At 39.6% G+C, this 27751-nt stretch overlaps 1 protein-coding gene and 1 long non-coding RNA gene across 8 annotated transcripts in view; one reads left to right on the forward strand and one right to left on the reverse strand.

The window, feature by feature from the left end:
* GTSF1 (gametocyte specific factor 1) lies at positions 1 to 24823 on the reverse strand. Of its 2 annotated transcripts, XM_055584973.1 has the most exons (9): positions 24701 to 24815; positions 22839 to 22884; positions 16329 to 16429; positions 14426 to 14552; positions 13903 to 13986; positions 13088 to 13151; positions 11765 to 11859; positions 10287 to 10319; positions 7975 to 8079 (listed from the first exon to the last, which is right to left on the reverse strand). In XM_055584973.1, exons 2-8 carry the CDS (start codon positions 22852 to 22854, stop codon positions 10303 to 10305), a joined length of 504 nt encoding a protein of 167 aa, XP_055440948.1. In that variant the 5' UTR covers positions 22855 to 22884; positions 24701 to 24815; the 3' UTR covers positions 7975 to 8079; positions 10287 to 10302. The 2 variants fall into 2 exon arrangements, with proteins under 2 accessions (XP_055440938.1, XP_055440948.1); XM_055584963.1 differs by lacking the exons at positions 7975 to 8079; positions 10287 to 10319 and adding an exon at positions 1 to 1247 and having other exon boundaries at positions 24701 to 24823.
* Positions 24097 to 27751, forward strand: part of LOC129655065 (uncharacterized) — a 7720-nt gene continuing 4065 nt past the window's right edge. For 4 of the 6 annotated variants that reach the window (XR_008715741.1, XR_008715738.1, XR_008715740.1 and 1 more), the window contains exon 1: positions 27168 to 27534. This is a non-coding gene — a long non-coding RNA (uncharacterized LOC129655065). Of the gene's footprint in view, positions 24653 to 24928; positions 25065 to 27167; positions 27535 to 27751 lie in introns of those variants that run through there. The other 2 variants (XR_008715742.1, XR_008715746.1) reach the window with 2 other exon arrangements.

Below are 27751 nucleotides of genomic sequence, written 5' to 3' on the forward strand. Positions count from 1 at the left end.
GCTCCTCTGCTGACCATGCATTTGGATGTTTATGTTGGTCAGTAGCTCTACAAAAATCTGATACTATATATGTTGTGGGGTCATTCGTCCTGTTTGTCAGCAGCTTCCTGATCCCTGGGTGGTACTATGGTGCTGTGTTCTCACACTCAGTATTCCCCTGGCCATCAAGGCTGTAGTTCTGTTGGTGTTAGTTTGGTAGTGTTCTGGGAGTCATTCCTAGAGGTCCCAGTTACAGTCTGCTTCTCCAGCTATTCAAAGGATTTGGTAAGCACTCCATAACTGTCTTACATTTCTGCTGAAAATACCGAGATGTTGAGAGTGTTTTTTTTTTTTTTTTGGCTGCACCACGGTCTTAGATCTTAGTCCAACCAGGGATTGAACATGTGACCCCTGCCGTGGAAGCTCAGTCTTAACCACTGGACTGCCAGGGAATTCTGAGTGGTTTTTTCCCCCTAAACTGGCTGATATGGGCATTTAGAAGTTAATCACAACGCAACTCAAAACTAGTACTAACAGAGAACAACAGGAGCCTAGGTCAGAGAGCCTAGAGGTTACCCAAATAAATTTGAGTTGGAACTTGAAGGTGGAATATGCTGAACGGAGAATCACTGGGAAGGCGAGGGAACAAGTACATTTGAGGAAGCAAGATGTACCAAGGTGTGGTCATTAAGAGCACAGTGTGTTAGAGAGATGGGGTGTTCACTACGGCTAGACTATTAACAGAGTCAGGAGAGATGAGGCTGGAGCCATTGTAAAATGTGGTGGGAATAAGAAATACTGCCTTTGCAGGGGAGCAGACCTGACTGCAATTCTAGTTCCTCCACGGAGAAACTAAGTAGTTCTGGTCAAATCTTGTATAGTCCATATACAAATCTTATACAGTCTCACTTGTCTTATCTACCAAGTAGGGACCTAAAATATCTGTTTCATAGGGGAACTGAATGTGATAATGCAAATGAAGTGTTTTATACAGTGCTTGGCACAGACCAAGTGCTCAAAAAGCCTTTGCTATTATTATTAGGTAAACGGGAAACCGATTACTTAATATCTTGAAGGCAGGTAGAAGATAAAGTGAAATGGGAAGAACTGAGTGGCTACAAGACTACGGAGGAGGTTGCTAACAGCCCAAGCAAGGATGATGCTCTGAAATAAGGCAGTGACAGCAGAGATACAAGGAACTGGTTGGCATCAGAAGGCTTCTTTGGTAGCAAAGTTCCAGGATTTGGTGATTAACTGAATGAGGAATTCTGAAAAGATAGGCAAACAGTAACATCATTAACCTAGATTACATATGAGGAACATCAAGTCCAGATAGTAGCTGAAGCTCAAGGCTCTAAGTGCCTCCAAGTCCAAGGCCTGTTCCAAGAAAGTGGCCTTAAGTAATTCTTTTGTGCATAACATTGATATGGCTCTTGCCACAAGCGTCACAAGCAACAACTTGCTTCTCCTTGAATGTTCAAGGGAGTAGGACTAAAATAGACCACTGGTCCTGCAAATTAGTAGGTTGAGTGGAGACAGAACAGAGTGGGCAGAGTGCAATGGATTGAGTAAGTGGGAACTTCAGACCAAGTATAGACTTTTTCAATAAATCTAGCACTGAAGGGAAGAAGCAAGCAAACATTAGAGAGGCAGTGGGGAGGTTTCTACATGTTGGTTTTGCTCAACATGATACTTTTCTAGTGTATGGTATTGGAAATCTGGACTACATTTCCCACAATCCCTTGTAGCTAGGGTTCAGATACTATTTCAGATCTGCCAATCAGATGTATTATCGTATGTTTCTAAAGTCAGCAAGGATTAAGAGAGGGTGCAGGGCATCCATTTGGGGATGCTGACAGTGGCAGATACGGTAGTGTGCTTCTTGAACTGGCAGCTTCCTTAACTGTAGTAGAAGCAGAACCTTCCAGAGCAGTCTTTGGCTGTTATTTCTGGAAGTCCAGTTTAGAGTTTATTTCTTCAGTCTTCTCAACAATTCTGTGATCCATTTAATGCTCTATGACAAATCCTTTCCTGCTTAGACTGGCTCAAATTGATGTTTTCTGCAACTGAACCTAATATGGGGGAGAGGGGTTTTGTTTTTTTTTTAATGAATGTAATGTTAGCATTTCTTTAGCTTAAAGACAACTTATTAGCAATCCCACTGCTGGGCATACACACTGAGGAAACCAGTATTGAAAGAGACACGTGTACCCCAATGTTCATCGCAGCACTGTTTATAATAGCCAGGACATGGAAGCAACCTAGATGTCCATCAGCAGATGAATGGATAAGAAAGCTGTGGTACATATACACAATGGAATATTACTCAGCCATTAAAAAGAATACATTTGAATCAGTTCTAATGAGGTGGATGAAACTGGAGCCTATTATACAGAGTGAAGTAAGCCAGAAAGAAAAACACCAATACAGTATACTAACGTATATATATGGAATTTAGAAAGATGGTAACAATAACCTTGTGTACGAGACAGCAAAAGAGACACTGATGTATAGAACAGTCTTATGGACTCTGTGAGAGAGGGAGAGGGTGGGAAGATTTAGGAGAATGGCATTGAAACATGTAAAATATCATGTATGAAACGAGTTGCCAGTCCAGGTTCGATGCACGATACTGGATGCTTGGGGCTGGTGCACTGGGACGACCCAGAGGGATGGAATGGGGAGGGAGGAGGGTTCAGGATGGGGAACACATGTATACCTGTGGTGGATTCATTTTGATATTTGGCAAAACTAATACAATTATGTAAAGTTTAAAAAAAAAAAAAAAAGAAAAAAAAAACAAACTTTCAAAAAAAAAAATAAAGACAACTTACTTATTACTGAAAAATATAACATACAAAGAGAAAGAAATAGAATTGAGAGAAAAGAGGGAATAACTTATGGAAGATATTGGAAGACAGAAAAAGTTAGGTGGGAGAGCCATCCTTCGACAGCCCCAATAACTCTTGCCTCCTTGTATTCATGCTCCTTCGACTTCTGCAACGAAAAGGGCTCACCAGCGTAACCAAAAGCATGCTGTGGAAATGATGGAGTGTGACTTCTAAAGTTAGGTCATTAAAGAATTTATAGCTTCCTCCTTGCTCTTAACTTACTCACTCTGGGGGAAGGCAAGCTGACATGTTGTGAGGGCACTCAAACACACTATGGAGAGTCCCATATGTGGAGGAACTGAGGCCTTCTGCCAACAACCAACTCACAATGAGTGAGCCATGTTAGAAGTAAATCCTCCAGCCTCACTTCAAGTCTTCAGAAAACCGTAGCCCTGCCCGACATCTTGACTGCAACCACAAGAGAGATCCCAAGCCAGGATTACCTAGCTAAGCCACTTGTGAATTCCTCACCCTTAGAAACTGGGAGGGTAATAATGTTTGCTAGTGTTTAAATCCAGGGAAGATCCCCTGGAGGAGTGCACAGCAACCCACTCCAGTATTCTTGCCTGGAGAATCTCATGGATAGAGGAGCCTGGTGGGCTGCAGTCCTTAGGGTTGCACTGAGTCAGACACGACTGAAGCAACTTAGCACACGTGTTCTAATCCACAGTGCTCTGGGGAAATTTGTTATACATCAACAGCAGGGCTATCTTACAGGGATGAGGTTAGTTTTAGAGATGAAGTATGCCTCTAAGATAAAAGGAGAAAATGGATGTCACAAGCATTCAAATCTAGGGGTGGGAAAAAGGAGGAAGTCAAGTCTGATGACCAGTATTTTTTCTACAAAGAAGAGAGGCAAAGCCATCTGTTGAGAGTAAGGGTGGAAAGTAGGGACTATAAAGTTGAGAACAATAAAAAGAATATAATAGTTACCAGGTAAAGCTGAAAAAAGCCAAATAGGAATGAGTCCTTGAGTTAAAAACTCATACATCTGCAGTGGAGTCAGTTGGTATATTATGTGATTTCCTATCACTATGCTTGATAACCCAGAGGGAATGGAGTAAGAGATGGTAGGTTTTGCTTGATTTGACAACTGGTGAAGCGGAGACAGCAGAAAAACAACAGATTCAAGGGAACTCAGGGTGCTGACTTAGCCCAATGAAGTGACTAACCACGCAGTCCAAACTGGTAGACATGGAAACAAGTTGAGGAGGAAACACGTGGCCTGAGAGAGTAAGAGGCTGAGTGCAGAATTAACATTTAGAGAAGCATAACGGTTACAGAAGCCCAAGGCAGTAACTCCTTAGGAATCAGAAGGCCCAGGTTATGGTCATGGCACACTATTAACAAGCTTGGTATTCTAGGCAAACAGAAAATTTTCCCTACCCTTGGTTAAAAATACTCAAAATGTTAAGTAAGAACAGTGGCTTGCTTACAGTAAGCCTTCTGCAATGCTTTTAGCAATTATTCTTAGATGTTTTAAAATTACATTGTTTAATACACATGTATAAAGCCTAGTTAACACTGGGAAACCCAAAACCCAATTAAACTGACTACTACTGTGTTTTTTCCTGATCCTATCCTTCTGACTTCTCCCCTGGAGAGAACAACTATCTTGGATTTTGTGTTTATCCTTCTTTTTCCTAAAAGAGTATGTCCTGTTGCACATTGGTACAGAGCCTATTTCTTTACAGACCAGATGAAGCTGTGGATCAGTGCTCTCTGAACTCCCCTCCAGCTCTGAGCATATGAGGTATGACAGGTGGATATCAAACATACACACCTAGTAGACTCGTATCAATGTTTGGTTTTCAAGGCCTTATAAAGCTAAAACACCGACTCTTCTGTTGAAATTTCCAATTCGATAAAAGCATATCTCAATGAAACGTCTAAAGATCAAGACTTTCCATGACTTTCAATTTGCACCTCTGCTATAAAGTTCTACTCTAGAGAAAACCAACACAAGGAGCTAAATAATTTAAGCCCCTAACCCTGTCCGATGAAATCCTGAAATGCCTGAGGAAACAGGACAGAAACAGATGAGCTGGGAAAGTATCCTTTATTTCAGTGACAAGTATTTTAATAAAAATTAAGAGGCATGGTTGGGTTCATATATAGTAGTTTTTAATACAATATAGATTCATTTCTTCCATATATATGTGTATATGTAAGCAGACTAAAGTAAAACAACTGAATGTCTTTTTGATGTTCATCAAAAGTGCTTACACTATTTTAGTTTCACAAAAAACCGCTTTTAAATGAGGTAAACACGAATGCAAATCTGCTGACCATATGGCTTTTCTCCAGGGTTACTGTCCAGCCTAGGATGCTGGTCTTCCTAGCTGTTACAACCTGAGATTTTATATTTGTTATAGCAGTTACCAAGTTGATCAGAGTTAAGTAAACTGGCAGTGGAACTGCTGTGTCAAGGGCAAAAAAATACTCAGCCCCCACCCCATACACAGGTCTGTGTTTTTCAGACTTCAGTATGGCTGGAATAAGTCAGCTGAGACTGCTGGTACAAGGTAATGGGTTAATGTGTTTTCAGTGGCTTTTGAAGAAGCCACACCTATGAAGTAGGATGTGAGTATGTTCTGAACCTGAACAGTACCAGGAAGACAGTGGTCAAAAGAATGAGCAGTCACTATAGTAATTTTCTCATGGAATTTAAGTCATTTTCCTTATTCTACCCATCGAACTGGCATAAGAAAACGTATTTTCTAAGAGGTATCTTCTCCCCAAGGACAGTCCTGCTTCAATCATTTAAAACATAGTATACAAATCATCTTGATTTTTATAACCTGCCTCTTTAAAAATGGTAATAAGAAGTATAATATCATCCCTTTAGTTTTTGTCTACCTTGGAGTGTAATATGAATGGTGAAAAGTACAATAAAGGACTCTCGGAATGCCAGTATAGGTGTGAGAGACTAACACAAGCAGCTACTGTTCTGTCTCACCAATGAAGGGGTACTGCAGTGCGCTATTTGAAATTGAATCCGAATACTCTCCTTGTTTACCTCAAGTACAGCTATAGGGAGACCTAAGCATCATTTACTACCTAATTTGTTTATTCCTGGTAAGAACATTTGCAAATCACAGTGGCACTTCTAGAATACCCACAGAGAAAGGCAACCTTCCCGAAAGCAAATGTTCTCCCTTCCTGGATAAGATCAAAATGCAGAACTCAAAGCCTAAGATAAGCTTCTGAAACATGTCTACATGTCTACATTTAACCTTTAACCATAACACTTGACCTTCACTGAAATTAGGGTAGAATATTCAACTGTTTACTTTCCACTGTTCATATTCCAAACAGAAGGTAGCCTCTGAAAAAGGTCTCAAAAATAAGTAAGCTTCACCTCCTAACTTCTGACAGTAGTAGAATTCAAGGCACTTCTTTGCTCTAGTTTTTGGGAATGTCCAAAATCTCCAGCAAACTAAATCCAAACTAGTGTATCCTAGGCCCCCAAAAAATCCTAAGCAAACTGGCTGCTTTAATCATTAGTTTACTAAAGAGAAAATGGGGTGGTCTATTTTGTGAGCTAACAAAATTAATATAGGCAGGCATTTGCCTATAGTGAGTGTTATTCACACTTGGATAGGTCAGATGTATTGCTGGTTAAGTTCTAGAACTGGTGAACAAAGAGGTGTCCTTCTAAAATAACAACATACGGTTTTTCATGAATGATAGATGCTAGCCTAATTTGCCTCTCTAGATATTTAAAAACCACAAAGTAACTCTTTTCTATTTAATCTCTTCTTTGAGTTATACTCAAGTAGCTAATTCTTTGCAATAAGACTCATACTTCTGTTTTTCCTAAACTTGGTAGGAGTTCTGGGTTTCAAGTGTAGTATAGACAGTTTGGGTTGTTATCACCCAAATAAATGAAATCAAAAGGGTTTTGTATTTTCCAGTTAAAACTATTTTTAAATAAAGTTAAAGTGTTGTGAGCTGTTGACTGACAAACATTAAGTGACCAGAATTAGGGGCATAATGGCTGTTTTTTCCTCCTCAATACACCACACCACCCTCTCCAGAAGAAATAGTTTACTTATTCACTTATTTATACCAGTAGAAGCAGAAGCAGAAATACTATTGTATTAGGGCTTATCTTGAATCTGTCTATAGAAGTTGGAACTAAATAAACAGATAGCTTTGCTTCATTAGGAGAGAATCCTGTTTTGCATGAAACTTGTGGAAGAAGCATTCCATAAGAGCCCATTTCCCCTACAAACAATGCTCAAGAGATCACTTTTGGAATTACTTGTCAGTATGCTTCCTCTGAGTCCCTATCTATACCAGATCGCAAATCCCTTCCTGTGCCAGACAGTTTTAAACTCAAACTACACCAAATCTGCAAACAACCAACCAAATAAAGAACTAGTCTGGGAGATTATGAAGTCTTCTTTTGAGGGCCAACAAGATGCTAGGATAGCCAGAGCCTTGGGTATTTCAGAAATCTAACTTTTTACACACACGTCCCAGGGCCTTCACACATTTCAGCTCTGAGCTTAATCAAATTTCACACACAGGTGGAAAGCCTATCTCTTCTCCACATGTACACTGGTTCCTCCTCTTCATTCTAATCTTCACTCCTACATAATCCACACCTACCTTGACAGCTAGTACAATTTCTAGCTGAAATGTGGGAAAGAGAAAAGAAACCTATCCTAAGTTAGAAAAGTTTAGGGAACAAGATGCCCTAAGGATTCTAAATAAGAATGGGGTATATTTCTATATATAAATGCTATCAACATCAAAGACTCAGTAAACAGATGCACTGATCAGAAAAGGTCCATTCCTATAAACGCTAGAAGGAATTTGGTTCATGTGAGTCAGAGAACACAAACACACAGTTACTTTTTCCAATCCAAATTTCTTGCCTGCTTTAGCTGGATCCTTTAAGGTGACTTTAGATGATTCTGTTTCATTAATGCGGAATGGGATATGAATTCTGATTTTGGGGCTGCAGGCACTTAACCAAATTATCAAGCTGTCTACAATGATGGTTTACTTGAAACATTTCTTCTGAGCATGAGGGCTTTTTCTTGCATCAAATGAGTAAGGACTCAAAGTGGGGAGGGAAAAAAAAAGGTACTTGTCAGTTTGAAAGTCACAGACAGTTTATGTTTCTATAATTAGATTAGGAGAAAAAAAAATGAAGAACCCACTGTAGCAGGAAGAAAAGTCTTCCAGGGTCTGGCATCTGTGAGGAAACAAGAAAAAAGTAAGAGTTCTTAGTTCCTTTCAATGACAGAAGCACCAACCACATCTGACAACAGGCCACACAACTACAGCCCAATTACAGTCTCTTGGTCTGCTGGAAAAACCTGTTGTTGTTAAGGGCAGAACACCAGGTACCTTCTGACCCTTAGCTCTTTAGTATTACTAATCACACAGAAACTTGTTAATTGATTTAAAAACATTCTATACAGAGATCAATATACAGTCCTTGATAGTTACCATGGGTGAAGAGAAAATCAGAATTGACTATCCAGGCAACTGACTTCTCCAGACAATTCTGGACTAATTCCAACTAACTTATTTTTTTCTCTTTTCATATACCCTATCTACTCATTAATTTAATAATATTGTTTGAGATGTTACGATGCACATTGAAAGTAAAGTCACTCAGTTCTGCCCGACTCTTTGCAAACCCATGGACTATGTAGTCCATGGAATTCTCCAGGCCAGAATATTGGAGTGGGTAGCCGTTCCCTTCTCCAGGGGATCTTCCCAACCCAGGACCAGCTGAGCTATCAGGGAAGCCCACAATGCATAATAGGGGAACAAAAATGAACACGGTATTACCTGCTTCTGAGGCACTTATCTGGTAAAATATTGTTGATGAAAACATAAATGGGATAAAGCATTTAAGTGCAAGGTGAACAAACCCTTTTCCTGTATGCGCAATAAAAAAAAGTTTCTGCTTACTCTTTAAGTTCCTTAAGGGAATAAGTCATGCCTTCCGTGTGTGTGTGTGTGTAGTATGTGTGTGTGTAGTAGTGGGTGTGTGTGGTGTGTGTGTGTAGTGTGTGTGTGTGTATCTACCCAAAGAAGAGAATTCTGCAACAACAGGCGTTCAAAAAATGATGCTTTATTTTTAACTAAGAGGATAAGAAGATCTGTGGCTATTTAAGGATTCTTACCTAAATCTTCCCCCTTATTCCTCTGTGGTAACACATACAGAAAAATTATCAGTGTGTAATGAGCTTATCACTTTTCCAAAGCAGAAAAGTGTTTAGTCTTAAGTGACAAGAAGTTTCTCCTAGGCTTTCACCATAGAGTAGCCATTGGATAGGTAGCTATCCATACTGGATGAACACCAAACACTTTAAGCAGTGTGCCAGGGAAGGATTCAAAGTTCTTCATTTACCCAGGTCTGTGTGTGCTTTTCTGATGCACTCCAGTGCAGTTGTGTCTCTTTCCCTTCTGGGACTAAATCCAATTTTCTGGCTTCCAGATATATTTAATAATTTGATGTCAGAACCTACCAAGAAAAATGGCCCATCCCTAGAAGCAACTGATAAATATTATTGTTCTCAGCTAAGGGGTGTTTGCTTTTAGAATATCTTTTGTTTCTCAACAGAAGAAACATCAGTTTTGGTACAAAACAAACCCTAGCTCGCAGAAGATCCATCTGCTTCACTGTTCAGAAAAAGTGAATGGACTACAAGGCAACAAGCCAATTACTCATTCATTCAATAAATCTTCACTGAAGGCCTACCATCTCACGACAGTGGGGATTATCATCCCATTCCTGGTCCAACAATATTCCTCTTTTGCCAGAAGCCATGTGGCTGGTCAACCTCAGCCAAGGCAGCCATTTGAAGCATCAAACCTGGCTCTGCTGTGGGTACACAGGGTATCTCAAACATGGGCTTCATCTATGAAAACTAAAAGATTTTGGTCTCTTTATATAGATTTTGTGAGATTCTGCTAAATCAAATATTCAGATAAGATCTACAGTGCAATAAGATCTACAGACTTTTGGAGACCCAAAACTTTAAAATGCTAGTTAAAAAGTATGAATTTTTTGATGAGTATTAAATTGTACTGCACAAGGAAAGAATTGCAAAGCAGTGAAGCACAGCTGTCTGATTAATCTCAGTCCATTAAAAAGGCATGATAGATCTAGAATGCAACTTTGATTAAAAAAAAAAGGAAAAGGCAATGTGCACTAACGTTAGGGAGAGCAACTTGGCCTGTAACAGAATTCTAATTTAACTAGTAAATGTTTATTCATTAGCATGTAAAGCCATAACAGAGGCTATATACTTAAAAAACGAAAGGCACACACAGAGCTTTAATTTGGTACCATAATCTAAAAGAAAATTGGACCCAAATTGCTTTATGTCCAGTTAAATCTTGCTACCATCTCAAAAAATTGTGAAATAAAACTGAAACACTTACTTGATGAAATATTCAGTTACTGTGCATTTCCATCTATGGAGTAGAAATATTTCAAAATAAATACACCATGTCAATTGAAATTCACTCCACCCCCTAGTCTTACTAAACACAAATGATTTATTCCTGGGGTATATGGAATTATATAATAAAGTAGAATTTAAAATTAGTGACTGGATTTCAGCACGGAAAAAGAAAATAGTCTTCCACCTATCAAGCCTTATGGCACATGATTAGGTAATCTCATACTGGTGGAAATGCAGCTATCCAAAGGGAAATGTTTTAAAGGGGGTCTTGTAGCCACCTAAAAATTAGCTCCAACAACAACAAAGACTGAAATCGAGGAAATCTGAATTTGGGGGCAACATCAGGAAAAGGAATATATTAAATAAAAATGACAGTATGTTGGGTGTACCAATATATGGGAATTTCTTTACTAGGGTGGTATGACATGAATTTCAGACCTGTTTACTCAGCATTGTCTCCGAAGCCTTGGGAAGACATCTGAATACCATTCTTATGCTGGTTCTTATAACATTACTTTCATTTTGTCTCTACCCATTACCTTTCAGGCCCTTGCAATCCAATTTCTAATCCCAATTCCCTATTGATATTATGCTTTAAAAATCAGGGATGATTTCCTCCTAGCTGAAATAGATAGTCTTTTTATTGGTCCCAAATTTATCCATGGAATCCGATGTCAGTGGTCACTCTTTTTTTTTCTTTCTCGGTTTGAGTTTTATTTGCAAAAATGTAATTTTTTAAGCCATCAGTAATTCACAATTGAAGTAGGCATTTAGTCATAGCTGAAACCAAAGGCTTGAGATGGGGGTTGAGAAATGGTATGAGAGAGGTGGGAGTGGGCAGGAAACAAAGAGAACTGAAAAGGCAGGAAAAGGAAACGTGGGGATAATTCTGGTCTTGGGAGTTAAGAGACTCATTCAGGGTCCAGATCTGCCAACTACCAGCAAAGCAAACAATTTTTTGTGCAATTAGTATGTATTTTCTAATTAAAAAATTTTAATTACCAAAACGTTCCTTGTTTATAGTTTTGAAGAGCAGATAAGAATACTGATGAGAGCACACAGCATAGAGCTTTCTGTTGGGAAGCTCAAGTAGTATGCATGCGTGCTCAGTTGCTAAGATGTGTCTGACTCTTTGTGACCCCAGGCTCCTCTGTTCATGGGATTTCCCAGGCAAGAATACTGAAGTGGGTTGCCCTTTCTTTCTCCATCACCCTGTCTTGAAAATATTCTTTAGGCTTCTGTGACCTTGTACTTGCCTGTTACTAACCAGGCTTAGGACTAGGGCAAAGTGAGTGACGTGCTTAAGATGCAAAATTTGGGGAGGCACTCACTCTCAGGGTCATATGGGTGCAAGGTATTCGGTATTCAGACTGAACATGTCCTTGAATAATTAAGACCAACTGTATTTATTTAGCACAACACATAGCAAGAGCATTTTGCCACTATTTCACTTACTGTTTTTCCATGGCAGAACATACGGCAGAGACTTGGGAACACGCATGCCTGAAGCCAGGTTACTCTTATGTTCCATAACTATGTTGCTTGCAGGGCTGCAAAAAGAGAGATGAATTTGAGTATGCTGGCATATTTGCATTCTTTAGGCAGGCAAACATAAGACAATCAAAATGTATTTTTTGTAATTTGGGGAAAAACAACCACCTACATTCTGAAATGTAAACACATTTCCATCAAAACATTCTTGCAATTAGAATGATTACCACTTCTCTGGAAAGCTCACTGTTCTGTACAGGCATTAAGATGGGTTTAACCATTTTCATTTTCTAGAAATTGAGATAAACAGCAATGCCATCTACTGTTCAATTGTATGACAGGCTCATCAACTCACTCAATATACATAAGAGATAAAAAATGCCAAGACAACCAAACTAAAGGCAACAAATCTCACAGAATTGAGATAAAATTAAAATTGTACCAATGGAATTCATCTTTAAGTTTTTCTATCTCAGTGTATACATAAACTACAAATAACTACACTTATAATAACTGACTTTAGGAGCTAAAAAATAAAAATTGGTTAAGTATTCTCTTTGAGGATAAAATGAAGTCTACTATCTAATATTTCCATTTTCTAATCTGGAAATGCTCTCATTTGGGTTTGAAATATGATCTTTTTTTTTTCTTGTTGGCCACACTATATGGCTTATGGGATCTTAGTTCCCCAGCCAGGGATGGAACCTGCACCCTTGGCAGTTAAAGTGTGGCATTCTAACTACTGGACTGCCAGGGAATTCGGAACATGATCTTAAAAGGTTTGAAGATCAAGTGGTAATGAAAAATCTTAGAGATTTAAATTAGATACAAAATCAGTGGGGAAGGAGATGAATTTTTTCTGTACATAATTGGTATTATGGATTGTCTAATCTCAAATCAGAAACTTTTAAGATTACTTTTTCCTTAGACACTAGTTATCCAGAGCAAAAATAACACATATAGTACAGCTCCATAAGTTTTTCAAAGCATTAAAATAACATGAACTTAGCAAAAACTCTAAGACATAAGAATGGCTGGCGCCACTGTCTCCTGTGCTAGACGACAAGCTAGTATTTTTGTGTTCCCACAGGAATTAATGCAAAGCATGTGACCTTTTTATGACTCAAGGAATAAATAGAAAAAAACCCACCAAAACTATATCTAGACAAATTACCACCAAGTAACATCATTGAGGAAAGAGGTCAATACATGCTCTGGAGCCTTCTGTTGGTAACAGAGCACTCTGGTTCCGGGAGGGAGCGGTGGGAATGAGGTCTTTTCATTTACCTATTGTTGCCACAGTAGCTGGCTGTGCCCCAGACAAATGGGGTGCTGGTCTGTTCCCACAAATCTGCCAAAGGAAACAAAACACAGTTTGTGGTGCTACTAGGTAAAATACCAATTCACGCTGGTCGAATTTGTGAGATGAGAAATAATAAACAAGTTCAGAGAAGCAAGTAAAAACTGGTCAAGTACCCTAAGTGACACAGTAGCAAGAATTTAACTGAAGGATATAAACACAAGCGACATAAATAATAATAAACGTGCCTGCTGCTGCTGCTGCTGCTAAGTCGCTTCAGTCGTGTCCGACTCTGTGAGACCCCATAGACGGCAGCCCACCAGGCTCCCCCGTCCCTGGGATTCTCCAGGCAAGAACACTGGAGGGGGTTGCCATTTCCTTCTCCAATGCATGCAAGTAAAAAGGGAAAGTGAAGTCGCTCAGTTGTGTCTGACTCCTAGCGACCCCATGGACTGCAGCCCACGAGGCTCCTCCGTCCATGGGATTTTCCAGGCAAGAGTACTGGAGTGGGGTGCCATTGCTTTCTCTGAATAAACATGCCTAGTAACAACCAAACACAGATGGTATAACACAGTTTATGAAAAAAACATATGTAAAGTAGTGTTCTTTTCCAATCAAGTGGGAAAGGCTGTTCCATGTGTCTGCACAGAGATACAAATGTCTTTGTACTGGGGCTCAGTAAGAATAATAAGGCATTCTGAACAACATGGTATATTCATAAAAAAGGAGACCCTTCCTTCTGTCCAGAGCAAACGACTCCAGAGTTTGGCACTGTGGAGAAAGAGACATGGAGGCCCCTCACCTTTGTCCCAGTCTTCATCGCAAGGAGGGCACTGCCATGTGCTCTCAGCCAGAGTCCCTTGTCCAAGGCTCCTGGTTTGGTTGACTGCAAGACAACAGAGATTCTGACTTAAGAAGGGGACACTGCCAAGTTATTATGTTTAAAGGAGTTAGTGGCTTAAAAGGTTGCAGGGTCTTTGTTTCTGAAAAATGGATAGGATGAAAGCTAACCAGGTCTTATCTCCTTTCCGACAGAAGACAAGAAAGAGAAGCAGAAACAAAGATGTTTGCCGTATTTACGGTACTAAAAGAATTTTTATTTTTAAACGAATTATTAGTGAAATCAATCAGGTTGTTCAGAAGAGAAAGAAGTCTGGCACACATAACCTGACAATCTTTTGCTGCTAAGATTAAAAATCTCAAAGGCAGAAAGGTATTGTTTTTCTGAAATGATGAAAGCCAAAAATCAAGGTGATAATGTAGCATCATATAAATTTGAGGGAGCTAACCTCCAGTACTGAAACATCTTAGCTAGTCAGTCTTACCTACATCCTGCTCAATACAGCTTTTGTCATCACAGCTTGAGATATGATGACTGATTTCAGCCCGAGGAACCTGATGGCGAGCATTGAAGGGACAAGTCGCCAGTTTGTTTGCGACATCAGGATGATTCTGGGAAAAAAATTAAAGGGGTTTGTCAATAAACTTGTGGTGGAACTGTGATAGGTACACTCAGCAGAACATTAAGAGAGAATTATTTATCACCTATACAGATCACAGAGACATTACCTCTTTGTTATGATTATAAAGACTGACAACACAGATATTGGGGTTAAAATGGTTTATAAGGAAGTAAACAGTGAATTTAGGACTGGGTATTTGAATTATATCTTCTCCCTGTTTACTTCTCAGGGTCATGCGAGTCCGGTGGCACAGCCTGTAAGGCACAGCTCTCTGGATGTCTTTGAAAGCTGATATTCAGGACGAACAGCAACACTAAAACACACTTTGTCTGCATTGCAGTAGCGCCCCTGCTGCTGCAGTACAAGAGTGCAGGAAAATAGCTGTGGGAAGGGAGCTGCAGAAGAGGCAAACCCAATGATTTTTCAGATTAACACAGGAACACTTATTTAAAGTAACGATGCCTGAAATGAGGCTCTGAACAATTTGTCCTTTATTTCAGCTATTTCACTAAGGAAAGTCCAGATGATAGAGCACTCTGTTGACTAAGTTCCTTATTTTAATACAAAACAAGAAAACAAAACAAAGTGTTTAATATAGCCCAGATCCTATGTTAAGTTTACCAGCAATTAAGAAATTAGGAGAAGCAAAAGATATATCACAAATGATACTCAAAAAAGTAAAAATAATGTAAAGTGGGGAGTAGGGTGCAAAAAAATAGAAGATGGAGAAAATTGTGAGGGCAGGTATCTCCATGATTTTTTAAAGGGATAGTGGGCATTCTAATGCAAAGGTTTTGTGGCTGAAGATTAAGAGCATTAGGAGAGGGGAGTTATGATGACGTCTTTTTACCACCTGGCTCCCTTTCCCAACCTTTCTCCTTGGGACATGTCTGAGAGCCTACAGGAGGAAGTTGTGGTGGTATCTGCTGGTCTGTAATGTCTAAGTTCAACCTTAAGGAATTCTTGCTCTAGAGATTGAAAGGAGCTGAGAAATAATCAACAATGGCATTATAATCACGTCTCCAGGACTGCAAGAGAAACATCCTTTGAAGAATGTTAATGCATATGTGAACTGTATGCAGGTTTGGATTAAATACCTAAATTGTTTTCCAAGCATAAATCCTGGCAGAACTCTGGCCTCTGTATCTGACATTTCTATTCTAACCACCCTTTCAAACTGTCTCAATTAATGTATCAGCATTAAATTAGCTTACATCAACTAAATCTACAAAAGGTGACCAGAGGGAAAAAAACTCTTTGAGCTTTTTTTTTCCCCCTCCCCCTAAAGATGCTTACTGTTGAAACTTGGAGAAATAGTTATTTTTATGAATAATCTTTTCTTGGGTTAACCTCTAGCTGTTCAACTTCTCTAACAATTCTAAACAAATAAAAAAATCAGAAATAAGTGTATTACAGTACTCAATCCTTATCAGGACAATAAGTACATCAAATTTACAAGGCAAGAATGATTTCTTATCACTAGTAAAAGTTAGTGTTTCCTCTGTTTCACAGAGGGTGAGAAGACTGGAGAGAAACTGTTTAAGGGTGCTGTGTCACTAGCTGGGGGGAAAAACCAAAATGAGAAAAAACTTACATATCCAAGAAATAAAGAAATTCTTTTCTATAAATGTTGGCATTTAACCCAAAGCAATTCTGGCATTTAATTAAAACATATATGCTAAAATTATTTGATATTTATAAAATTTGGCTTTTTAAAAGAACTCAGGAGGCCATCAATGGGCAAACTGAGAAAATAATATCGTACCTTTCTGCACTTGATAAGATGATAAGGAAACCTGCAGGCCCTGATTTGGTGGTTTTTATCATAGGGGCATTGTAACAGCTTTTCAGGGTCCAGAGTATCGACTGAAAGACAGAAAAACAGGGTAAGTATAAAGCTTAACAGGCCCTTGCAACATTTCAGCATCCTTGGCACATGGATTTTTCAACAGCATCTGTAAGAACTGAACAAAACAGCCTAACAACAACTTGAAAGATTTTTTTTAAAGGGTGACTAAAAACATCTGAAAATGTAAGATAAAACTATGTTATTGAATCTTCATTAAGTCCAGCAAAACCAGCATTCATGGGGTGGGGTCAAAGTTCACATTTGGTTGTACATAAATACTGTTGTTTTTATTGTTGGTAATCCCTATTATAACAAAAAATTAAATGATACATCTTTTCCTTTTCTGAAAGTGCTAATTCAGGGTCATTTTCTCTAGCTAGTTCAACCAAAACTTCCCAGGCAGTATACTGAAGGTTGGAATGGACAATGTATTGATATACTGATGTGGGAGTCCACCACACGTATGCCCCCTAGTCCCCAACGAGTCTTAGGGCAAGCTGAGGTTAGTTAACCCCCTAGACCAGCATCCCTATTTACTAGTTTGTCATGACATGAAAAAAGTTGGTAAGCACTGCTCTATATCAGTTATATGTTCTATGGAAGCTTAGGAAATACTCGTTCATAGATTTATTTTTTTGTCTGCCTGATTTAATGTACTTCTTGAAATAGCTCCTAGTCAGTGAATCTAGTTACCTCTCAAATGAGACCAATACCTTTACCAAATTGGTAAAGGTTCCAAAATTTCATATTTTGGAACATAATGAGAAAAAAACCCCCAGAGAATTCTTTAATCTGATGATCATGAAACTGGCCAGATAAAAAGTAGAAAGAATAATCTGCAAAAATAGAACCTCCTAAGTTTGAGACAACTGCAGATATATGAGGCTACTGTGAGAAAGCCAACCCCTAACCTATATTGTGCAATTTAAAAGTACCCTTAGAAGACTATACTTTCAGGCTCCATTTCAATAGTTTAATAGACACTAGAGAAGTTTCTCATAACATGTAAAACTACTCTTAGGTTCTGCAAAATGTCCAGGCTGAGCCCCAAATTTTAAGAATCTTGGTTAAAGAAGAGAAGTTAAACAGTTAAGTACATTTTGAATATATTATGAGGACAAGAGGCAATCTAATAAAATGCTGTTGCCACCACTGAAGGCAATAATAAAAGTGAAATAAGATAAACAATTCACATTTGATAAGAAGCTTATAAACCAAGAGACTGCTATGAAAATCAGAAGCCAGGGGAACTGAAACAGTGTCCCTGGAAGAGTGGTAAACATGGGATAAATTGCAAACCATGATCGTGATGCAAATGAGTCAGAAAGGTGACTTGAAGGACAGAATGAACAGGAATGAAAAGTCTTAAAGGACAAACAGGTTTATTATGCCAACCAGGCTCATTCTGAGCAGTGATCCTTTCACATTTCTGAAGCTTCAGGATACACAGGAAGAGTATACAGATTAAATTCTTGTTAGTTTTCCTCCATTTAATCCATTTCATCACAAGCAAATGATAGGCCATGTCAGGAGCTGACAGACTGGACATACTTTATGATTCATACACATTTTACTGCCCATACAGTGGCATACATCAGAGTTAATAATGATAGCTTCCTACTAAAACGCTTTACTTTTTGGTCTCTGATAACTTAGGTCTGCTCTAAACGGGTCTTTTATTTAAAGATTAAAATTTTTTCAATTTTATGTTTAATTTAAAAATTTTAATGGTAATAATATAAATAACAAAATTCATCACCTTAACTATTTAAAAGTGTACAGTTTATTGGTGTTAATTATATTCACATTGTTGTGAATCTAGACAATCTCTAGAAACTTTCACCTTGCAAAACAAACTCTATACCCATTAAATAACTCCCATTGCCTCCTCCCTGAAACCTCTGGCAGCCATTATTCTACTTTTTGTTTCTATGAGTTTGACTATTCTAGATATTTCATATAAGTGAAATCATATGGCATGTGGTCTTTTTGTGATTCAGTTCAGTTTAGTCGCTCAGGTGTGTCCAACTCTTTGCAACCCCATTAATTGCAGCATGCCAGGCCTCCCTGTCCATCCATCACCAACTCCCGGAGTTCACTCAAACTCATGTCCATCGAGTCAGTGATGCCATCCAGCCATCTCATCCTCTGTCGTCCCCTTCTCCTCCTGCCCTCAATCCCTCCCAGCATCAGAGTCTTTTCCAATGAGTCAACTCTTCGCATGAGGTAGCCAAAGTATTGGAGTTTCAGCTTTAGCATCAGTCCTTCCAAAGAACACCCAGGACTGATCTTGCAGTTCAAGGGACTCGCAAGAGTCTTCTTCAACACCACAGTTCAAAAGCATCAATTCTTCGGCGCTCAGCTTTCTTCAGAGTCCAACTCTCACATCCATGCATGACCATTGGAAAAACTACTGCCTTGACTGGACAGACCTTTGTTGGCAAAGTAATGTCTCTGCTTTTTAATATGCTATCTAGGTTGGTCATAACTTTCCTTCCAAGGAGTAAGCGTCTGTTAATTTCATGGCTGCAATCACCATCTGCAGTGATTTTGGAGCCCCCAAAAATAAAGTCTGACACTGTTTCCCCATCTATTTCCCATGTAGTGATGGGACCAGATGCCATGATCTTAGTTTTCTGAATGTTGAGCTTTAAGCCAACTTTTTCACTCTTCTTTCACTTTTGTCAAGAGGCTTTTTAGTTCCTCTTCCCTTTCTGCCATAAGAGTGGTGTCATCTGCATATCTGAGGTTATTGATATTTCTCCCAGCATTCTTGATTCCAGCTTGTGCTTCTTCCAGCCCAGCATTTCTCATGATGTACTGTGCATATAAGTTAAATAAGCAGGGTGACAATATACAGCCTTGACGTACTCCTTTTCCTATTTGGAATGAGTCTGTTGTTCCATGTGCAGTTCTAACTTTTTGTGATTAATTTAAACTACCACAATGTCCTCAGAGTGTAGCATGTGACAGGATTTCCTGTAACTATTTTATTTGCTTTTCTTTAAAAAACAAACAAACAAACTTAACAGCTCCTTCTATATCAGTGAAATGTAAGAAACATTTCCCTGCTGTGTATGGATGTAGCACAGATTCTTAATCAGTTCCCTTACTGATACATTTATGTTGTTTCTAGTTTTTACTATTATATAAATGCTGTGGCTAGCAATCTAATATATACTTATCTGTGTACTGTATGAGTATTTTCCTTGGGCAGATACCTAGGAGTACTGCACAAAGTAGTATATGAATTTAAAGTTGTAACAAATACTATTGAACTTCTCAGCAAAAAAATTTTTTAGAATGTCCCTTAAATTGGTTTACCTGTTTTTTAACATTTAAAAAATTTTTAATTTGTTTTTAATTGGAGATAATTGCTTTACAATATTGTGTTGGTTTCTGCCATACATCAACATGAATCAGCCATAGGTATACATATGTTCCCCTCCCTCTCACCTCCCACCCCATCCCACCTCTCTACATTGTTAGAGATCAGCAAAAATCTTGAGTGACTTTTTGGGAATATAATTTAATTTAGAAAACAAAGTAGGCCTCATGGACAAGCTTCCTCCAAAAGCACAGACTCAGATATTCTTCACACTTGGACAGGGTCCAGAACCCATGGTGAGAAATGGAGGAAACTTCACGGAAATGAGGAACCAGACCTGACAAGAGTATCATCAGCTAAGAGGTACTAAACAGAAGCTGGAGAGCTTCAGGAATCTGTCAGATTATGGAGTTTTAGATCAGTTGGGGGAAAAGGTCAAGTACATTCTAAACAGTATTTCTCACTTTAACTTGATTCCTGGTGTTAAATCACTTTAGGACTATAGATTATGATTCAGCACGTTTGAGATGAGGCCTGAGATTATGCATTTAAGCAGAGACATTACTTTGCCAACAAAGGTCCGTCTAGTCAAGGCTATGGTTTTTCCTGTGGTCATGTATGGATGTGAGAGTTGGACTGTGAAGAAGGCTGAGCGCCGAAGAATTGATGCTTTTGAACTGTGGTGTTGGAGAAGACTCCTGAGAGTCCCTTGGACTGCAAGGAGATCCAACCAGTCCATTCTAAAAGAGATCAGCCCTGGGATTTCTTTGGAAGGACTGATGCTAAAGCTGAAACTCCCGTACTTTGGCCACCTCATTCGAAGAGTTGACTCATTGGAAAAGACTCTGATGCTGGGAGGGATCGGGAGCAGGAGGAGAAGGGGACGACAGAGGATGAGATGGCTGGATGGCATCACTGACTCGATGGACATGAGTCTCAGTGAACTCCGGGAGTTGGTGATGGACAGGGAGGCCTGGCGTGCTGCGATTCATGGGGTCACAAAGACTCGGACCCGACTGATCTTATCTTAACATACTGGCAGGTTCTTTTTTTTTTTAAATCTTAAAAACAGTGAAACTTTACCAAGACACAGATTAACAGAAAAAAATGCTATGCTTAAAGGAGTTGAGTCTTTACAAGCCAATATATTTTACTAAATTTACTTAATCACAAACTTAAAAATTTTAAATAAACAGCAAAATCAACCATTTCCTTCTTTCTTTAACAGACATCTACTGATTAAAAAAGTCTGTGCTATGTAGCAATAATTACAAGAACCAAGTGATATTTTTCTAAGAAAAAAATCACCACTGGAAAAAGTAAAGAATAAGAGACATAAAGGGAGATGATGCTTTCTAATTTAACAGAGTAGTAAGCTTCCAAGAATAAATATAAATCTCTTGTATCTATCTCACACAGAAATCTCAGATTTTAATTAACATATTTTTAGAAAAATTAAGGAAGTGAAGGAGGGAGCCCTAAGGGAAGATCAAGGAGAATCCGACTTCTAGATCCATTATTCTCAAAGTATGGTCCTCAGATTAGCATTACCACCTGGGAGCGTGTTAGAAATGCAAATTCTTGAGTCCCAGACCTTCTGAATCAAAAATTTGGGGGGAGGGCTCCAGAAACCTGTGTCTTAACAAGTATCCCAGGTGATTCTTCGGCATGCTATAGTAGATATTTAATAAAGACTGTTTCCATGTAGTTTCTACCTGTTGATGATAAAGGTTCTATTGGACTCTTCTTTGAAGGCAGAATGGAACTAAAATATCTTTCAGTTAGAACTTAAGAGATTCTGAACAAGAAAGCAAGGTAAGAAACAAAGGCAGCCTTGTTGACAAGTTTCATCCACTGAAATGTTCCTCAAACTTGGTCAGGGTCTAGAAACCATAGTGCCTAGAAGTATCAAGTAGGGCACTACATACAAACAACATACAAGGCTCTGGTTCTGACTCTGTCCCCAACAATGTAACCATGGGGTAAATCAGTTAACCTAGGCTCCATTTTCTCAGTTGTAAAATTCTAGTGTTGAATGAAATGGTTTTTCAGGCCTCTCTTGTTCTACCCTTGTATGATCCTAGCTCTCCCAGCTCCCATTTGATTTTCTGGGCCATTGAGATTCCTGGATCACTAGAGAAATAAGAATCCTCCCTGCTACTGTTGCTAAGTTGCTTCAGTCGTGTCTGACTCTGTGCAACCCCACAGACGGCAGCCCACCAGGCTCCTCCATCCCTGGGATTCTCTAGTCAAGAATATTGGAGTGGGTTGCCATTTCCTTCTCCAATGCATGAAAGTGAAAGGTGAAAGTGAAGTCACTCAGTCGTGTCTGACTCTTAGCGACCTCATGGACTGCAGCCTACCAGGCTCCTCCGTCCATGGGATTTTCCAGGCAAGAGTACTGGAGTGGGGTGCCATTGCCTTCTCCAACTAATTCACTAGTTTATTATGCAATAAAATAACAGAGGCTTTGAATAAGTTAAACTGGCTAGTAACAACTAATCAGTTTTCTTCCGTGATTACTGTTCTTCTACATAGGCAGGATAATTAATTCATGGATGGTCTTTCTGGTCTATCTTCAACTATTCTTACACTACATAATCAATTAGGGACACCTTTTTACAGATATATGAAGAGAACACAGGTAGCTTTATGTAAGTTGAGTTTGTTAAATCTATTTGTTATGATGGATCCTCCCTAGGATTTCTTTAATCCTAAAAACTCAATGCACATCAACATGAGGTATACCATATTACCCCCAAAAAATAGAAACCAGGGGTTACCATCCCTGTGTCACTAACAGGAGAAACTGAAGTTCTAAAGAACGAAAATTATTCACTTAATAAATAAAAATATAGTATAACACAGGTGTCCCAACATGAGCTTTCTCAAAGCTTGATGACTTCTCATACTTTTTAATTTCAAGGGTCCTATTTCAAATTTGGACATTTCTCTGCATTACTAAAACAGTCCCACTTTTTCTTCCCAGCAGTTTAGCGAAACAGTGAATCTTTCTCAACACATTAAAAGTCTTGTCAGAGAGAAAGCTACATGTAAGTAACTTAACTTATTTTCTAAGAGCAATAAGAAGTACTTACTGTAAGTTTCTTCCATGTTGGGAATTAAGGAGCCAAATCCAAAGTGCTGGGGGAAAGAAAAAACTGGATCAGGAAATCAGAAATAAAATGTATCAAAAGAAGCCCTAAGAAGTGGAATCAAACTAGAACTGAAGTCACCCAAGTTTAATATAAAAAACCCTTATAGCACCTCCCTCTTCCTATTAGTTTCTCCCCTTTAAGGCATTCTTTACTACTTTGGACCATTTTATCACTGCCTAACTCACACTCTTAGAATAGATTCTAGGGCTCACAGTTAAGAAAAACCAAACATGACTACTACTTAAACTGTATTCAGGTGAGAGGATGTCAGTCAATTCTAAGCGCCATTACAACACCTTGTCACTTTACCATCCTTTAGGGTTTGATGCTATTTAACATTAGAAGGGGCAAGTCAAGCCCACAAGAATGTTATTTAAACTGCAGGATAAACAAAGGAATAGGGTACTATTTTAAAGTTCTCAAGTCCTTAAAAATACAGGATGATCGGGCTGCCAGTCTTGCTTCCCCCTGCCCCTGGGGACTTGGGAACACTGGAAGCCTATGTCAGACTGTACAGTCAATCCATTCAGTATGCCCAGAGACACGCCAGTTTACTATTTCTATGATTTTTCTTAAACATGATTAGGAAGTATCACACTTTTCCCAGTGATGCTTTATTTTCTCCCCTGCCTCCACGCTAAACCAGACAGACTTGGTTATTTAAATTTCTCAAGGTAATACTCATTCTCTCTGTGCACTGAGGAAACATTTCTGAATGTCAGTACTCAAGAACTGTCCATTTTATAGCTGACAGAATCATAAAAGAATAAGTCTGTAACAGAAATATGGAAGTTTAAAAAACAATTTTTAGTTTGAACCCTCTTCCACCTGACTCTCCCCTATTGAGCTCTGTGATTAAACAAACTTATCATTACAAAAAAGACTAAATTTATATAAAACCATCCCCATAGTAAACTTAAAACTGGCTAGATTTACAGTTATTGCCCCTAGAGCAAGCTCTCCTCATACAATTCCACACCCCTTCCCCCCATTCTATGACATAAGCAGTCTTGGAACCTATGATAGGAAAGACAAGTGATCAGCTGGAACTTGTTTAGTAATTTGCTGCAAAGCCTATTTGTAAATGACAATCACTGGTGAAACTGCCATGAAAAAATAATTTTCATGTCTGGGTTAAGAAATTTTGACCTTCCTTTTGATATGTTATAGTTACTCCATACTATTTCAACAAAAATAAAGAGAGAATTGGAAGAGCCAAACACTATGTTCCTTGATTTTAAGGCATTTAAAGGCGCTATCAGTGCCAGATTCAGCAACTTGCAGGAAGCCCCCCTATCCTCTGGGGACAAAAAGACTAAATTACAGTAGATTAAGGGCACTGGAAACCACAGCCTCATCATTCAGCCTTGTCCATGTGAGTGTCCTATCACTATCAAACTGTTACCAACTTTTCACGTTTTTCCTAGTACTAGACGGCAGTGAAACGGGCACTCAGCAGTCAAGCCTGGGAGCTGGTTGTAGCCCGAAGCACGTAACCGAGCTGGGGTCTCAGTAAAACCAACATTTTTCCTCCTTTAAACAAAAGTCAAGAGTCTATTTAAACAATGGGACTAAATAGGAGAAGGTGGGGAAGGTGCCTAACTTAAAAAACTAAGACTAAGGAGCTAGGGAGGCCCTCGACGGGACGAAGCAGTGGCAGACCCACCGGTTGCCTAAACACCTTTGCTGAGGACCCACAAGGCGGGAAGAAAAGGGAATATACTAGAAGGTGAAAGTATCCTAGTCCACTAACGGTGAGGTTTTTGGAGGTCCCCAAGCCAGGACCTGGGCGTCTTTCCTACCTCGGCGGAGACACGCTCTCCTCTCCCCACCGTCGCCTTCGCTCACACCCGTGCCCCAGCAACGTTCCCTTCCGGCCTCTGACGTTAGTGGGTGGGGCCCCCACTTCCTGTGACGCAGGGCTGGGCGTCGGGGAGAGTGGGGGTGGGGGCCGCTCCGATGACTGCCTTCTTGGCATTCCCTTCTTCGTTTCCGCCCATCCTCCTCTCGGGTGGTCCTCCGGCACCTGGAATGACCGTGGCTTTGCGTGGGTGGAACTCGCGCTGCCTTCCCGGCCTCTGTGGGGGCCATCTTAGAAACTAGAATGAGCACTGAGACATAGCGCTCGAGGAGGGGATGGGACACCTTAGAGGTCAACTGATGCTGGTGAGAAGGAAGCCATGTTAGTGCAAGTTATCCAGTTCAGTTCAGTTAAGTAGCTCAGTCGTGTCTGACTCTTGGCGACCCCATGGATCGCAGCACGCCAGGCCTCCCTATCTATCACCAACTCCCGGAGTTCACTCAGACTCACGTCCATCAAGTCGGTGATGCCATCCAGCCGTCTCATCCTCTGTCGTCCCCTTCTCCTCCTGCTCCCGATCCCTCCCAGCATCAGGGTCTTTTCCAATGAGTCAGCTCTTCACATGAAGTAGCCAAAGTATTGGAGTTTCAGCTTTAGCATCAGTCCTTCCAAATGAACACCCAGGACTGATCTCCTTTAGAATGGACTGGTTGGACCTCCTTGCAGTCCAAGGGACACTCAAGAGTCTTCTCCAACACCACAGTTCAAAAGCATCAATTCTTCAGCGCTCAGCCTTCTTCACAGTCCAACTCTCACATCCATACATGACCACAGGAAAAACCATAGCCTTGACTAGATGGACCTTTGTTGGCAAAGTAATGTCTCTGCTTTTTAATATGCTATCTAAGTTGGTCATAACTTTCCTTCCAAGGAGTAAGCGTCTTTTAATTTCATGGATGCAAGAGAAAGATAATTTAGATTTTTGAGGGGAGGGAAGAGGAAAATTGAAAAAGAGATAAACAGAAGAGGTCCCCTCCTCCCACCCCCCACTTCCCCCCAAAACCAACCACTAAGGACAGGAATCTAATTTTTGTTTAGCATGCCTTGTAGGTAGAGTTTCAAAGTTCAAAAGTCGATAATGGTATATGGGAGAATGTTTGGTAGGATGTATGCCCTAGTCCGGAGAAGGCGATGGCACCCCACTCCAGTACTCTTGCCTGGAAAATCCCATGGATGGAGGAGCCTGGTACGCTGCAGTCCATGGGGTCGCGAAGAGTTGGACATGACTGAGCGACTTCACTTTCACTTTTCACTTTCATGCATTGGAGAAGGAAATGGCAACCCATTCCAGTGTTCTTGCCTGGAGAATCCCAGGGACGTTGGAGCCTGATGGGCTGCCGTCTATGGGGTCGCACAGGGTCGGACACGACTGAAATGATTTAGCAGCAGCAGCATGCCCTAGTCATCTCCATTAAAGGAGATTTTTGAGGAGAGAGCTGGAGGTAGAAAGGACCAGAAAGTTATAAATTGATAGTAGAAAATGAAACATTTATTGTGAGCCTTTGTTCTGGAAACCCTGATACCAAGAAGAAAAAAAAAAAGTGTAATTGGTGGTTCTTGTGTTCAAGTTGTTAGGAAAACAGGCCCCAGAGTGGGTGAAAGATTAGAAGAAAAACACTGGGGCCCAAAGTGACCCGGGGAGAACTTTGTTTGAGAAAAAGGACTTGTGGCATTTGTAGACAAAAAAGGGAAGGAATTGATACTACAGGTAGATCTGGTAATAATATTTTTTTTAAAGCAAGAAGTAAAAGGCGTGATACGACAAATTTTTGTATTGTTCAGAGTAGGAGGCAGACTGGATGGTCAGTTTGGGTGTTGAAGTATTGGGGGTTTTAGACCATTTCAGTGGTTTATGTAGTCTAAATGTTATTTAGGAGAACTTATTCTAACAGCATGAACTAAATGTGGCTTTAGTGAAAAGTGTCATGGGATGTTTTTACATGAATAATATGTAAAAATTATCGGATTTTTATTTTTGGCCATGCTGCTTGCTTTGTGGTATCTTAGTTCCCTGACCAGGGATAGGTCCTGTGCCCCATGCGTTTGAAGCTGAAAGTCTTAACCACTGGACCTCCAGGGAAGTCCTGTTTTTAAAATTTTTAAAGTTATCATTCCTTGAGCTGAAGAGAGTATGCTTCACAGCCTTTGGTTCATGTTAAGACCCTGAACATAAAAGTATTTGTGGAAGCAGGACCCAAGACTTCTTAATTGTGTCTGCACTTCAGAACCATTTGAGGAGATTTAAAACATATCATGTCACGTCTCCTTCCCAGGCAAATTAATCAGAAAGGGTTAGTTTTAAAAGCTTACCCAGATGATTCTAATGTGCAGTCAGGATTGAGAACCACTGAGATAGACAGTGTTTTGAATTTACAAAAGCTATTCTTTCACCTGGGTGGCCTGGATGATTTCTATGAAAGAAGGGGCAAGCTGTTAAAGTGCTTCTTGAAAGATGATTGCTGAGAATGAAAGCTTCATTACAAGTTCAGCACAAACAATTTTAGAAAAGCTGTTGTTTTGCAAATCAGTTTCAGATTGTTAGGGATATCTTAAATAATCTACGAAATCCTAAACCTCTGGATTTACCAAATCATTCATTCAGAATTAGCAGGGCCAGTGTGATTTAAAGTGAAATGTGATTTTTCAGGGTTTAAACTTCAGTAATCTGGTGAAATTGTTGACCCTGTTACTGTGACCCATCTGTTCTTTTCATTCAGATACCTGCAGGTTGAAATTTCTGGAGAAGGAAGAGCTAAGAGCTTGAGAGGACGAGGAGTGAGTACCAAACCAGAATCCAAAGTCAGACTTCACTGCATTCAGTAATACCTTGTCAAGGTGACAGGATCCTCAACTGATAAAGCTGTTCCATTTAGCACCAGTGAATGAGCCCACCAACTTAAACAAACTAAAGAACCAAACATGTCTTTCAGTGGTGGAGATATTAAAATAAAAATGCACCACATGTCTTTCTCTTCTTAAATGCTTTTTTTCA

Source organism: Bubalus kerabau, chromosome 1 (genome assembly GCF_029407905.1).
Source record: "Bubalus kerabau isolate K-KA32 ecotype Philippines breed swamp buffalo chromosome 1, PCC_UOA_SB_1v2, whole genome shotgun sequence".
Taxonomy (NCBI): domain Eukaryota; kingdom Metazoa; phylum Chordata; class Mammalia; order Artiodactyla; family Bovidae; genus Bubalus; species Bubalus kerabau.